General features: G+C 39.9%; 3 protein-coding genes across 15 annotated transcripts in view; 1 reads left to right on the top strand and 2 right to left on the bottom strand.

Moving 5' to 3' along the window:
* The first annotated feature begins 104 nt into the window (after positions 1-104).
* LOC111261956 (uncharacterized) lies at positions 105-3884 on the top strand. 6 transcript variants are annotated; one of them, XM_086968905.1, is made up of 5 exons: positions 105-313; positions 1881-2007; positions 2495-2640; positions 2927-3095; positions 3337-3884. In XM_086968905.1, the coding sequence occupies exons 2-5, from the start codon at positions 1888-1890 to the stop codon at positions 3625-3627; spliced, it is 726 nt and encodes a 241-aa protein (XP_086825031.1). In that variant the 5' UTR covers positions 105-313; positions 1881-1887; the 3' UTR covers positions 3628-3884. The 6 variants fall into 6 exon arrangements, with proteins under 6 accessions (XP_086825031.1, XP_086825028.1, XP_086825027.1 ...); XM_086968902.1 differs by having other exon boundaries at positions 105-341; XM_086968901.1 differs by lacking the exon at positions 105-313 and adding an exon at positions 903-1058 and having other exon boundaries at positions 1863-2007.
* A 1195-nt stretch (positions 3885-5079) lies between these two features.
* On the bottom strand, positions 5080-6474 carry LOC147753257 (uncharacterized). Its single transcript, XM_086968906.1, has 3 exons — positions 6052-6474; positions 5531-5561; positions 5080-5341 (listed from the first exon to the last, which is right to left on the bottom strand). The coding sequence occupies exons 1-3, from the start codon at positions 6282-6284 to the stop codon at positions 5108-5110; spliced, it is 498 nt and encodes a 165-aa protein (XP_086825032.1). The 5' UTR covers positions 6285-6474; the 3' UTR covers positions 5080-5107.
* A 3567-nt stretch (positions 6475-10041) lies between these two features.
* LOC111261945 (uncharacterized) overlaps positions 10042-15573 on the bottom strand; it is an 11901-nt gene continuing 6369 nt past the window's right edge. For 5 of the 8 annotated variants that reach the window (XM_022835848.2, XM_022835849.2, XM_022835847.2 and 2 more), the window contains 4 exons: positions 11609-11927; positions 10817-11002; positions 10670-10702; positions 10042-10349 (listed from right to left, as the gene is read on the bottom strand). In XM_022835848.2, the coding sequence (XP_022691583.1) occupies positions 10133-10349; positions 10670-10702; positions 10817-11002; positions 11609-11927 (755 nt within the window). In that variant the 3' untranslated portion in view covers positions 10042-10132. Of the gene's footprint in view, positions 10393-10669; positions 10703-10816; positions 11003-11608; positions 11928-15573 lie in introns of all 8 variants that reach the window. The other 3 variants (XM_022835851.2, XM_022835855.2, XM_022835854.2) reach the window with 3 other exon arrangements.

The following is a 15573-nucleotide window of genomic DNA, read 5'->3' as shown; positions in this document are numbered from 1 at the left end:
TTTTGGGCAGACGACCACGGAGTATTTGTAAATAGATTCAAACGGTCACCCGCCAAAATATCGTCTTAGGCCATTCGGTAGCGCCCAGAAGGAGAGTCAAGGCGTCTGCTAGTAGTCACCGTTCGTAGCATCGGTGCGTTCGAGGTTCGGTGATGAGGGTGAGATCTGAGAACGAAAACGCTGACAGTATGCCAAAAGCGTCGAAAGGACACATGCGAAGATTGCGTGGCTATGGGGCTAGGCGCTCGAACTTCACAGCTTCCGTTGTTATGAAGTCCAGAAAAAGATCGAAGCTGAATTTCATTGACTGAAGGTTATTCGTGATGATTTTATGAAAACACGTACGTTTATCTAGGTGACATAGCAAAATAGCATTTCGTATTTTCGTCGATCGTATTCTATCGGCGTGCTTGGATATATGTGCAGCTACTGCTTCTTCTCTATATTGTTTTACAGAGTAGGAAGTACAGCTGACTTGAATTATATAGTTACTGTCATCGACAACCTGACTTGGGGTGTGTCTAAGAAAACCAGATGAGCGAATCTGTTTGCTAATACATCTTTAAGCAAGTTGTTCATAGACGCTTTTATGCTATAACAGGATTTATTTTGAATGATTACTCCATCAAAACGATAATCGATTAGGTTTCGATTCATCGTCGCGATAAAACGTTACTTGAAATAAGTGATAGCAATCATTCCATGTCAAATACGATCCAAGTCAACCTAGCAACAAGAGGTTGAGTATACAAACCCAGTCCTGTTAAATCTTTTAAATTAACAAACTCTTCTGACGGTTTCCTCGAAATCGATTGTGTCATATGTAGCTGCTCTCAATGGTACCACTTCCCGCGACTCGTGAAAGTCGACGAAGTGCGCGTGCTGGCTGGTTGGCTGGCTGGCTGTCTGCGCAGGGTGAGAGAAGCGGTGATCCCCAGCAGACTGAGCTTCGAGATAGAAAACGAACTTTACTTAGTGACCATTGAATAAACGGACGAATCCGCTTGTAAAACCTGCATCAGTACATCAGTATCTGTGGCGTTTGCTGTGCAAGCAAGGTGTTTTGCCTAAAGCAAGTTCATAATGTGGGATTATATGGGCCGCCACCTTGAGTGGAATCTTCAGCCGATCCTGCAGCGGCAACGCTCTATTGCCCAGCATCGGGGTCTGAAGGATTTTGAAAGCCTATTGATCAAAAGGGTGTCCTCCAAGCAAACCGTCTCATTTCATTCGCTATACTGGTTGAACAAATTGTGCCAACAGTTCTATATATAGAGTTAGCAGTAGTTTTACCTGCGATCATTTTCGCTTAACGCTTTCATCTTTTGCTCCGTTAATACTTAGTGCTTACCCGTACGGATATACAACTAACACCTCAAAACTTTCGACTTTGGTTTTATACAGGAACTTCCAACCTATTAGCTGTTACCCAGATGCTCTCAAATAATACCTTCTATGCAGTTTCAGTTCACTACAGGGGGTCAAGTACAAACAGAAAATTACATTGCAAAAGCTAAACACAATTATTAGATCCACGAAACGTTGTGCATCGTTTCCGGCATAGAAATTTAAGTTTTTTTTTCTGGATTTTATTACTCAATGAGATGATCAACTTTATCATATTTATGAGCAGCTTTGTCAGGCTAATGTGAGATGATTAATATTGAAATGTAATGGGCGATCGACGAGCCCTGAGAGCGCAGCTAAAGTATCGACGAGGCAGACCACACCGACTGTGCCAAGCAACGGCATTGTTCTTTTTCATCCAATTAAAACCAGAAGGAGTATTAGGCTTGGTCAATGTCGGTGTTCGGTATGACAGGATGTTAATATATAAGACTATGATGTCTAACAGTACGTAGGATGATTTTCTGTACCAGGGCTCTGATGGAATCACTTGAGCGCCCAGCCTCCTCTCACATGGTTGACGACTGCGAGCATTTTACGGAGTACCACAAAATACATCGACCGTGGGCGAAATTTAAAGCAGCTGCTCTTGCCATGAAGGTGAAAGGAAACTCACAGAATTAATGCCGAATCTTTGCAACTTGAAAGTATGTTATAACATACTTAGTTAGCCTAAGAAAGGACGTGTACGTCTCTAAAAATTTGCATGTTGTAATGAGAAATTGCCTGTTGGCGTTGCGTTGCTTCCTAGTGAAGATCGTACTTGGCATGTACTCGAATTTTGAGTAGAAACTTAAGCCAAATTTTAGGAATCAATAAGTGCATATAGACGTTATTAACAACTTCCTATTAGACTAGATAGGAAGTTATTAATATCAAGCAGGGCAAGCCTTCTTAAGCGAGAAAAATGCTTATAATCCCATTGTGGAGGTTTGTACGAAAGTCTGTTTTCGGTGTCTTATCGGTTTTGTCCAAAAAGACCTGGAACTAAGATTCTAGCTTTTTTTTTTACAGCTTTTTCACTAAAATTCACAAAAAAACCCAGACCAGATTAGGAAATTCAACAAGTACGAATGTTGCTTTGCAGGTTGTCAAGGACTTACAAGCTGAAAATGCTGGCATGGAAAAGCTTCCAGCAGAGGTTGCTGTTCGGCTACCGCAGTTGCAAGTACTCGTGGACCGCTGTAGTCTTCGATCGACAAAATGCTCTTTACGTCGATTCCAGCTCGAGCGGTAGGCGAATCCGCATTGAATGTTCGCTTACAAATAGGTTTTGTTCTGATTATTTTAGCAGACGACATACAGCCTTGACAAAGACTCTCATGTGAGGTAGGAACCGAGGGAAGTAGAACATCGCCTGTAAGGTAATCTTAGATGAAGCTCCTATCATGTATATTGAAAATTCGTAAGACAACCCCCTTTTCCATTAAACAGGACTTGTATGTTGATATAGTTACAAACGTAAGCTAAAAAAGTATGTTTAGGTAACTTGCTTTGTATTCATTTCTGCCGTTTATAGATACCGAATGCTGACTAAATCCTATTTCAAGAAATTAACTGATTCGAAAAATAAGGAGGCGGGATATGAAAGGAGAATCGAAGAACTTAAAATAGAGGCCGAATTTTTAGGACACGAGGAAAGCGATCTGCTTAAAGATATTGCTCGCATTGAGGAGGAGCGCAAAGAAGTACGCGATTACCACTAATGTTTTGTATTGAAATTTTGCGCGGATGGGTTCAATATAACCCCACATTCAATGCGTTAGACATGGTTAATAATGACTAGACTATAAGCTACTATATTACATTTGAAAGTGTTGTTGTTCAATTAGGTGGAAGTTAATTTCAATACATACTGCTACCACAATTAACCAGTTATTCGTCGATTTTCTAGAACCACTTCTTCTCAAAAAATCAATATCATTTCAGGAGGAGGCCACTGAAAATCGAAATTCGATCGTGATTACGGCTTTACCAGGCACCGCTCTCGAATGGTCTGCCTCGCTTGACGTGTTCCCCCCACGGAATTACTCCTCGATACGACCATGTACGATCCGCTCTTCAGCACGTTTCACACCACGGAACCGGACACGCTTCATTTTTATGACAATGTGGGTAGGGTTGTACTGGTTACTCTGTGAATTTACTTGCTCCGAATATGCAAGTTTACAATTTGGTCTGCTCGCTGTATTCACCTACATGGCGTACAACGAGATGTAGAATGAAGCTGGATCGTACTCGATGATGTGCAGGCAACCGGGGGTAGTCAAAAAAAAAATCGGGTACTTGCGTACGCGTGACAACTTGAAGCGTAAGAGGAATTGACTAATTTCGAAAAGGGTGTCCACTGCTTTAGTTCGACCTATTATTGGGTTATCTCTTTTTTTTTTTATTAAATGATTGTTCCCGTTATACTACGTGCATTTGACAGAATGGACGAAAATAAAATGTCCGTCATTAGTTAGATGGCATTGGTACAGCAAGCGTCATTTGTTATGTGAATATAGAATAGACTTTTTGTGATCGCTTTTTGTTCGTGTTTCTTGGCACTTACGTAAAGCTGACACGAGACAAGCGGTCAATTTCTTACGGCATACTCATAAAGTAGACATAGCTCACTAAATGTAGGGAACTAACCATTTGTATAATTATAACGTCATGGCCTTCTGACTACTCCCGTAATTTGATTCGTCATGATTTTCGAACAAATAAACAACAAAAAAAATAGATTACTTGTACGAACAAATAGGTTGCCATGGTAGAAATTAGCTTTAGCCGAAAAATTCGAATACTGAGATTTTTCAAAGGACTCCTGCAGACGATATCGTCTATTAAAGGAGCCATCGTCTATACAGTTGCGCAGTGTCTATCAAGGTCTTGTAAGGTAGGCCAATACACCTTAAAGAGATCGTATCAATCTACGGAAATCAAATTGAAAAATTTTTGTTGCCAAAGGACTTGCTTAACGCTGGCGTTTTTCAAGCCCAAACGATATTGTGTACAGTTTAATCGGAAAGATAATGAAAAGACCCTTATTGAACTCACAATACTAACAAATAATAATAATAAAATAACTCATGATACCCCAACATTAGCAGAGTCGTTGTTAAGTTCTTGAGAAAATTTTGTAATCTTAACTTCCAATGTGATGTATAAGTCATTCATTAAGTAAAACAAGTAATAACGATCCGATGTTTCGAGTGATATGCTTCATATATCGATACGCTAGTCTTAAGGGTCTGTGTCTGACAAAGCGTCAAGAACACCGCGACATGCGTGAAGTATAGAACGGCAAAGCTGCGTGTCGCACTGTGATTTTTTCTTTACGTGTCATGTAACATATAATACATTGGGATAAAGAACAACCTAGTAAAGTCATGATGAATTAATGCCTTACTTAACCCTAGATTCTTAATGACCACCATGTGAGATAGTTGGGTTCAAAGCCAAGTGCAATCGTCAGCTGTGCTGGACGTAAATTTTTATTATCGAACAAAACGTTATCGCCAATTTTATGATGACAAACAGATCTTTAAAAGCATTATCGAAAATAAAATATTCCACTTAAAAGGCTAAATAAAGGATGACAAACGAAGATTTTTAAAACGAGTCTCAAACGTTTATTTATGCCATGTCGGCATGCACTTTCAGTTGTTCCAGCAGTGTTATGTCTTAATCAACCATAGAACCGATTGAGAAGTCATAGCCGAAACCAGGAGTACTCACCTTCAAACGGCGTTTCGGTAATGCCAGCGCTTCCATTGAACGGAATTAGGACTATTTTGAAATTTGGTGCGAACTGACGCTCAAAGGCGCTTTCAATTTTTTCTCTAAATTGTTTTGTCATACGATTTGCTACAATTTTCAATAACCAGTTAAAGGCTTGTGACATTCCTGTGATCCTTGTGATTTCTAATCCTTCCATATTCGATATCTAAAATGTCTGTAAAATGTAAGTCTTTGTAATGTTTTATTATATTTATTCTTCTCAAAACTGTATTCTACGGAAAGAAAAAACTGTTTTGTATCGTTCGCCAAAATCAAATTCCTCTGTTTGTGAGCAAGTAGAGGTTCTTCTTAGGGTTGATAGATTCATACAAACATTTTTCATGTTATTACACACCTTACGACTTTCAAGTTTTGGGCTTGCGTTCCTAGCACAGGGCATTCGAACAGCAGAATTGGCATAAATCGATCTCTGCCTCAATATCGCCCCGTATTATGATAGAAGCATTACCGTAAGTGTGTCGTCCGCAGAGAAATACTTGACTAACAACGATCGGCGTCAAAACGAGCCTTTTGAACATTAGATAAATTGTGACGTTTTAAAATTTCTATCCGAAAAATATCTGTTGATATGGTCTTGCGGGTAATTACAGGTGCGAAGGCACCCTCAATTGATTTTAGAGACTTAGACAACAGTATAATTTCATTAACAAGCATCGATGATACTCGGGTTTATCAACAGTTGATTTGTTTTATGTGAAGGGATAAATTATCGTGGTCACGTGTATCTAAATCCAACCAGATCTATTGGATTAGATAGTATAGTTCTCAATATAGTATCAATATATTGATCACTGAGCGTACATGTTACTTGCACGATGTGTGGCTCAAATTATTTTTAAAGGCGAGTCAACCTACGTAGCATCTGACGAGTAGAAAAGACTGGAGTTACCGTTACGAGTGAAGCTTAGTAGTCCAAACACTCTTCCGTTGGTCACCTCATAGTTGCCTTCTCCGAATTTCGGCACTTTAAGTGGATCCAGTTCCTCCTTCAGTTGGAGGTCATATCGCATCCACATTAGGACACTGTCGGTGAATGAATCTGCCATATTAAGGTCCGCGTAAACTAAAAATAGAATATCAGTGCCCATTTATAAGCTGACAATATCAATGAAGTCCACATTTACGTATCGAAACTCCACCAACGGCAACTGATTCGAATTATGGTAAGGAATTGTCTGCTTTCTAGAAGTGGAGATGTCACTAGGAACACTTTCTCTCCAACAGAATCGCATGAATACTACGGAATAAAAGCTAACGTGTAGCGGTATCTCCAGCGGTGATATTTACAATAGGCATAAAAAGCGCCGGATGGTCGAAAGTTTTGTTGTATAAACTAACGACATATTTACGCGCCCACACAAGATATCAGCAACACTCATTATATCCAGTGGGCAGTAGATCTTCTTCGTTTGTTCCTTTTGCATGCGGGGTTCGATTCGAATAGCACCGACCTTTAAAACCTATTTCCTTAGAAACCCGGTGTTTTTATATCTTGATACAGCATGAGCTAAAGCTGTTTCAGCTAGTTGCAGCATGCCAAAACAACCACAGATCGCTTTGCGTAATCAAAAGAGAGGGTTCGTAACGAATTTAAATCTGGACGACTCATACAGTGGCTGATACATGGCAGATCATTATTATCAAGTAATTTGCGAAAAGAGATAAACAATTTTAACCTATTTAGCCCTAACAGCATTTCCGTCGAATTGATAGAGGATTACGATGAAACCGGTCGGATTATTTTTTTATTGATGGGCTAACAGTCTCCAATTTATTTCTACTAGAAATATGAATGGAAAGTTTGTTTAATATTATTGCCAAAATACATAATTTTTAAGTTGCAAAAATACACATACAGAGAGGTAAATTAATAGTTATCTGTCGTTATAAATGACGACTAAAAAGTCGTTGTTTATTTGGAAACATGACATGTATGTAGCTATACGATACCTGTGACTAGCTTGCTATACGAGTTTCTTGCAATAATTTTCTTATGAGTGTTTTCCGATAAAAGATATTGAAAGTGTGTCTCTTTATGGGATGCATCGCTACCATCCTGCTGTGCATGCCTCAGTTGTACGTGTTTTTTACGTTATTCTTATACCGTTGTTTTATTCCGTTATCCGTCCGAATCGCTAGTTGCATTGAGTATTCTACCTCAATGTCTCCGTTTTGTCGATTAAAATTAGCTGTATTATCTATAGCTAGTAGATAGTTGGCACCTAAATCAGCCATAGGGTAAAATTCACATTATGGAACACTCAACAACGATTACTCGTCGTACAAAGCGGCGTGTGTGGAGAGGATCCGTTGGTTACAGTCAAGTCCCGTAACGATACAATTCCATTATACTTCACAAATATGTTTCATTAAGTTGTTGGCACCATCGATCTCGTTTTCATAGACCTTCCGTATCATATTATATGATGAAAAGTTTGGGAAATTCTTCATCATCTAGCTGCTTTGTGTGGACCTGTACCTATTGTGTAGATATCTAGAAATCTAAAACCTATAATTTCTTCCTGATAAATTGCCGCTTTCGTGTCCCTAACACATGGTAGAGAAGCGTCCAGTAATAGATCTGCAAATGTAGACCGGTTGCTCAGGATCCAGATTTCGTCAGCACCTGACCGATGGAAAAACCGTTGAATTCAACGTTTTGTAATCTCAGATTTACATAATGCTAATTTTAACTTTTATGTTGCATTGCCGGTTTTACAAATTGAACGTAGAAGTATCTATTCGGGTTCCAAAAAATTAATATCTGTACATAATCCTGAAGTCATGCCATCAAGTGACGTTCTGTGAATTGTTAGCTTGCAAAATAACTGGACAGAGTAACTGAGGAATGTCTCCATGAACTCATCAACCGTACCCGGACCTATTAATCTATTTTTTTTTTGTTTTTTTAATATTTATAGAAAAAATATTATAATTTTTTCAAAATCGCGTATTTCGAGGGCAAGTCCAAATATTCAAATGTTTACAGGTTTGATTGATTGAATTACTCGAGAGAAAATCTAGTTTATCTATTCGTTTTTTTTGTTGTGTTGTTCAGTTAGGTCGTTTTGAATTGGTTGCACGATAATTATAGCAATTGTTATTTCTTAGACGCGTATGGGATGTGAACTACTTCAGCTTTTTGCCTTGTATACAAACACAACCGTACACACTAAGGTATAGCATTATAAACATAAGTAAACCTTTAGCAACAAAGCAGCCATAAGCTTTACTTACGTTATCTTATTTGCACAGAGCGGGTACACCAGCACAAGTCTACTGAATAGACCATAATCGTAGTTATGCACACCGATGAATAGACATGAACTAAAAAACTGCCAAGGGAAAATTTTCGCTCTGTGCATTTATGCGCCTCCGAGATTCTTTCTTTGTGTTTCTTCAAAAGCCGAGATGAGAGCCTATGCGATCGCTCGAGACCTTCGTAATAGTTAGTGTCCTTCGGAAACAAACAGTATAATAGAAAAATTCGTTGCCAAATCTCGGATAAAACTTATCGACCATAAATCATTAGATAAATGCTTTTTCGCCGTTATGTGTTTACCTTATTCAGCTTCGACCATGTATGTAAACAGCAAACAATGCTTAGTTCCGTGTACTTCGAAGTTCATGGTTTTCGATTGGCGCTGCCGACGGAGCGCTAGAATGCGCCTCTACTATTGACTGACGCTACTCTGCTGCGGTTAATCACCGAAGCTCATCCGGCGAGCGAATGTTCCCTCGAAAAGCAGTGTATTTAAGATGATTTTCATAATATCCACCCATTAAAGCTGAATAAACAATGCAGCAAACTTCTAATAATTACGTCAATCCAATGGGTGCGTTTCCACTGAATAACTACAGTCATTGCTACACTATTATGAATCCGAACCTTAAACGGTACCATCTGCCGTGGCTTAGGACAAAATTAGTCCCGGATCCCTAGCCGATTTGCAATGAGCATCTTCAGCCAGAGTTCAAATAACGCTGTGTTCCTGCAAAGGCCTGACCCGTGGTTATCTGTGATACAGGAAAGCAAAAGCGATACCAAGGAGCCCTATGGCGACTGCGACCTCAAAGACAAGCTATTGTTTCAAAAGCTCTATTACGTAGCGTGTCACATTTTGCAGCGCCCCAAACTTTGTAAACTCTATTTCGAAAGGAATAGAACTCACGACTCGGGCGACTGGTTTGTCCTACTATTTACCATTAAGAGAATTCTTTAGTTACGTATTGTTTAGATACTGTTAGATATTGTTTAGATAGAACTTCTTGATACGTAATAAAGCTAAACCTAGTAGACTAGAATCATTAATCAGTACGTTTTTATGTTATCTCATAATCGCTTCTCCGAAAATAAATTTGTACTGTAAAATATTACAACATATATATATATATATATATATATATATATATATACAGGACTTGAGCAACAAAATGCTACATAAATACAATTGCCTCGCAGGTCCCAGGTAGGTTAATCCAGTAATATAAGCTTAAGGTTTCGTTTCATATTAAGGATCTGCTGACTCCAATCTGTGTATGCAGTCATTGTGGAGTCAGCAGATCCTTAAAGTACTCCTTAAGCTTACGAACTGAATTATGCTGCGGCAAAACTGTTTTTAAAATTTTAAAATTTTTAAAAAATTCACGAAGGTCTTCCGACAACTACTTATCTATGATAACGTGCTTCAACAGATGGGGAAGACACAGCATTTAATCACACGTCTGTTGTACGTTACCGTTCTTGGAAGCACCACTAGCCACTCCGTAGCAAGTGCAATGCATCACAAAATGTGTTTTAATTCACTGGCAAATATACATTGGAAACGAAGAGCCCACCAGCAATTAATTTACATGTGTGACGACAATAGTATCCTATATTTATTCCATTGAACATTGAATGGTCAGCTGCATCAATTGAACCGCAGTTTAGCATCTAATGACGTTGTTCCGGGAGGTGCGGTTCGTAGTACGGGACATCATTTAACATTCCTTCAACGTCATAGTACTCTACGTCAGTTCTTGACAACAGGTTGTTTGGTTCAACGCCATGATGTAATGAAGGGGGGTTCGGACTCGGGGTTCTGGATTTGTAACGGTGGTCGCCCTGAACTTCCCGATGCATCGGGGGAGTTGTCCAGCTGGCCTGGCGCCTGAAGACATCGACAAATGCTGGTCAGACCCTTGGCTGCTGAGCTATTGAGATTTCAAAACTTCGTTACTTCATTTCGCGCAAATGGTTAAGGTGAATTGCGAGTAAGAATTAAGCATCGAGGAAAACGGATTTTTTCATTTTCTTTTTCTGGTACGTTACTTCTTGTATATCCATTAAATGTATTCGCTAATAAGAACTTGACGGTGGATTCTAGGTCAGCCTAATGAATGTGCATAGACGTACTGATGCGGCTCAAACACGCTGGAATATCCAACGTTGAATGATACAAAAATGCCTTAGTGGCCTTAGCGTACTTACGATTCGGTGGCGTCATCGACTTCGACATCCGTCCTGCAACAGTATTTCGATTAAAATAAGTAACGTTGTTTGAACTGGTAGGTAAAGACTGACTGTTTTTTAGTCAGCAAGTACGCACTCGTTCGTATGACAATAAATTTAACTCACAATACTGCTCCGTAGACTCCGCCACCGGAAAGAGTTTCTCCTTTCAATCTGACACCACCCCCGCGCGTAGATTTTTGCTTTGCAAATATTAAAGAGCCAATCGCGAAAACCCAGGGAGCAGCCGAGAGCAAAACCGATGTTGTCAAAAAGCATGACCACTTAGAGAACTTCTTGGCCTTGATTTGGCTGAAAGAAATCATTTGCTACTTTAGTCAGTCGACTAATCGTTATTGACTAGATATCGTATCGGCTATGCAATACATATAGACATGAAATAACGTACGATACGTCATTATAGACGAGACCGCAATTTGTGCGGAAACCGGAGAGGGAGCGAAAAAAGCTCTAACCTAGTAGCATGTGCTGCCTGGGTGATCACAGCGACATTGTCATGGACATAATCCTGTTTTACAATTTGATTTAATGGCTAAGTACGAAGATCAGGTTCGAAATGCGTATAGTACATTGTTCTCTGACTATCCTTTATGGCTTCGTCTCAATTATCACTTGGCTCAAAGATTCGGTGATAAGACCATTCGTTCCATCTAAAATATCACCCTTAACTAAAAGTAGGTGTCAACAACAAATATACGCTACTAATTAAATAAAGTATCTAATTAGAACGTAAAAGAAGTATTCCTCTAATGGCATTCAACAACTTTTACACAGGCGTCAACGTGGATCACCCCCACCGCCACCATCGCCGCCGCCGCCACCGCCCACAATCCCTTACTAAGCATATTGAAATTCAACGAAAGGGAATCATAACTGCTTTATAAAACAATTGCTTACTCTACGCCTTCTTGGATGTCATCAATCAGTTTTGACCACGCCTGAGCTAAAACGGCATAGGCTCCCGCGTCACTCTGATCGTCTGCTTCATCATTAGCTATTTCGGACATTACCGGTGGGTCATCGTTCAAAACCAAAGGTGCGCCAACGCCTTCCTGGCCAAGGGACGACATAAATTCGCTCGTTTTACTAGGCTCCGCAATTTTCACCTCCCACCAGCATAATTGGTCCTCGCCGCAATCGGAATCCTCACCCGCGTACTCGGTTTTGAAGGACGCGACCTGTGGCGATTTTTTTAAGACGGTCAGAAGCGTCGCAGCTGGAAATTCCAAGTAAAGAACAACGAATTTCAGGTACTGCCAGTAGTAGATAAAGCTATGGTACCTTGAAGACCAAAAATAGAACTACCTCGCTACAGATTCAACTGTCAATGATCACTGTGCCAGTAGAATCCGAGTTGCAGTAACAATTGGAAATAGTCCGTACGGCTAAACGATAACACGTAAAACATGGTTATGTCAATTAAGGTCGAAAATCGGCGAGCTCAGAACGGCTTGCTCAACTTGACGATTTCCTAAAATATATATTTTCTTCTACCGATTCACATATCCTACAGACTCTCCCCTAGGCCAAACACGTCTCCCTTAGTTTCCTACCCGCTGGCTATGTCTTCGAGATGGCCGGTTTATTACTCCTTTTGACAAAATAAACGAAAAATAAGCAAACACGCACCGTGACAGAAAAGTTATTACAATATAGTTTCATCTAGAATGACTTATTTATATTTGAAGTTCTCAGTAGTAAAACTAAACAAGTAGTAAAACAGTTGTGGAGGCAATACAAGAACATCGCATTTTTCACTTGTTATTTTCGCGCGTCATATCTAAACACGATGGCGCGTCCGTATCTCTTGAGACGCAAGGCGACTGCAACATTCAGATTTACTTACATGTCTGCTTGTCAGCGGATAGTCTGAAGATGCCGCTACGGCTGTCCTCGTGGACAATGGCCGAAACACACAGAAGATTTTTGGGAATCAATAAATAAAAAACGAAAATCAGCCGGAGCTGTATCGGCTGAAAGCGCGGACGCACCCAGTTCGTCATCCTAATAATAATATCGTCGTTTCGAGTCAATTAATACTGATGAAAGAATAGCCTGAAAGATCAGTAGCTCCGCAATGAAATCTCTATTTTTTTTTTGCTTTTTTGTCTCGACGGCGGACTTGCTACTAGGGCGCGATTATTTGAAAAGCGGACTGAACAAGTAATTGGTGCGCAATTGTATAGCCATGTACATTTGTATAATGTAATTGCTAGAATGGCAAGGACGTATTGCATTTGTCGGGATTTAATTTTCCTTAAGCGGCTTAAGTTTACATCTAGCGTTCAGGTGAGAAATATAATATATCGGGATAGAAAAACTTGCATCCTTACTTATAGGCAACCAAACAAGATTTTTGATGCAACATATATCCGCACAGCATGTCTGGGAAGGAATGTCAACCGCATAAAATGTCGAGCTTTTTGGTAGATATTGCAAGCATGCAGAACCTGTATAGCGTCTAGAGCACACTGGAGTAATAATTTATTTCAAATCTGCTTTGTTTCAAATTCTCGAATGAGTTCCTTTCTGTCGTCGGCCCGAAAAACTACAGCCTCTTTTATTATTCTATTATTTTATGCAGCCTGACCAAATACGAATGCTGTGATTTGTATGAACAGGGATTGATGACTACCTAGTTACCCCATTAAGGCAATGAATAAACTGGATAATGATGATGAAATTTGTTGTGTTGCAAGGCGCGTACACAGGGACCGCAAACTGACACTGGAAATAGTTGTTGGGCAACCGTTTTGTTGAATCGGGCAGCGCACGTCACTGGCGTGCCCCCCGTAAGATTGAAACGCAAGTCCCTTTCTATGTCTCACTTGTGTGAAGCCTTCTAATCGAACGTGCTCCCGAAATGCTTTAAAAAGTTTTTTATTAAGGGTCTATTTACTAAGTTCACTGCGAATTATTACCTGATCCTTGATTAATTACATTGTTGTGTATACTAGGTGTATGATCAGCCGTAGACATTTCCTTACAACCTGCACAGCAGACGATATTGTCAGTTTCCGAGTGAAACCCACCACATCTGCTTATCGATCTCGGCGTCTGTTTCAGCAGTAGTTTTTGCATAGGAGTTGATTTATGCAACGGTTTTGGGATGACACCCGTCGCATCGTCGTGCGAATTTGTATAAGACACGCTCGAGAGCGGGAAACAATTCACTACACTAACGCACTATAAAGCAAAAGATTTTACAAGTCCGAGTATTTTTTTTTAGCACGCTAGTGCTAGCGTTTTAGTTAGGTTGGAGATGGTCCGTCGTCTCCAGCACAAAGCGAGGTACGTTTGAAGCCTAGACTAGCACATGTCCCTAAACACGCTGCCACTACAAGAAAATTTGAACTTCTATTCCTTGCTTTGAAAATTCAAACTTCGAATACCTAGTTCACAGGTAAGCAGTGAAGTAATTTCTTGTCATTTGTCTCTGCTATTGCTTATTATTCCGATTGTCGGTGAACCTGGACCAGCTTTGACTAAGGCCCTCGCGATTTTCTCGAAAATCATTCGCTAGCAGATCCAGACGACCAACCGCTAAATTGCCTAACGGCTAGAATGATAATACACAAACGAATACAATGTTGTCCTTTATTTGAGTTCGGTCGAATCGGACCATGTGGTGTCTAATAGAACACCTGTTATGTACTTTAGGTACACACGTCATACGGTACGCGGTTGTTCTGAATAAAGAAATACTTTGCCGTACAGAAACGCAGCAGGTCCTACGACAAGGAACGGCATAATAACGATTCCGAACCTTGAAAAGCCGAGATACGCTCCAAGCAAAAAGATCACCAAGCTTCGTAGATTATACCACATACTTTGCGACGGCAGTGTTTCACCCTTTTCCGGCAGGTAGCCAGTCCTGTAGAAGTTGTCGAGAAACCTAAATGCGACAGATATAACGTGAATCGCGCATAGGAAGTATCGTAAACTTTAAAATGACTATTGATTTGTTAGTGGCTTGTTCTGACAGTTGAGTTGACGATAGATGTTCGATCATAATTTGTAAATCGGTCAGCCAGACACCGAGAAAAAAACTAATTCAAATAGGCACCCCTTCTTGCGAAAGTTAGGTGTAATATATGAAAAATATATGTGTTATTATCTAACGAGATAGATTGAATATTAGTAGTGATCTGACAGAAATCCAACTCGCGGACGGTACTCTTCCCGCCGAAGGATAGATAGCACAAGATGAACAGTCGCACGTGCCCGAAGATCTACTATGGATACTATAAATATTAGAACGATTTCACTTCTGTATATCGATGCGCTTTGGCGGACGAGCGCCCATGGCGACGCGTCAAACTAGCGTTGCAATTCTTATCAATGTTAGGTATAGCTTAGGCCGTCGAAATATAAAACATAGATTAATCAATCTAGTTTAGTTTCACAGGCTATTCCAATACATAATACGGCAATTAAATGCATTGAATTAGAGAGGTAGATTACGGCCTTACGGCACATACCTAGTCAGGCCCCGTTCGAAATTTGTAATATACCTGTCCTTCATGGCTAGTCGATTAATTAGAAATTGCTTTACGGCTTCTTCGTCTTGGGGAACATCTGTGATGTCGATTCGACTTAATTGAATATGAATAGTGGAACAAGCAGCTCTGAGGATATCTGTCGTAATGAAACACATACCCCGAAAATTAGTCTTCTTTTTTTTTGCGTTTTACGAACGCCAGCTTAGTTAAATGTTATTTAAGTTGTCCAATACGTAAACCAACGTCCGTGAGGATATTTAGTAACGGTGCCTTACCTAGTAAACCAGTTACCATGTGCTATCATTTAATCATATTGTGTTAAGGTGAGTCTTATTATTTTAATATAGAGTTTCTGATTTT

Source organism: Varroa jacobsoni, unplaced genomic scaffold (assembly GCF_002532875.2).
Source record: "Varroa jacobsoni isolate VJ856 unplaced genomic scaffold, vjacob_1.0 scaffold_617, whole genome shotgun sequence".
NCBI lineage: Eukaryota > Metazoa > Arthropoda > Arachnida > Mesostigmata > Varroidae > Varroa > Varroa jacobsoni.
Note: the sequence above shows the minus strand (reverse complement) of the source record. Positions and strands in the feature narration are given on the sequence as shown.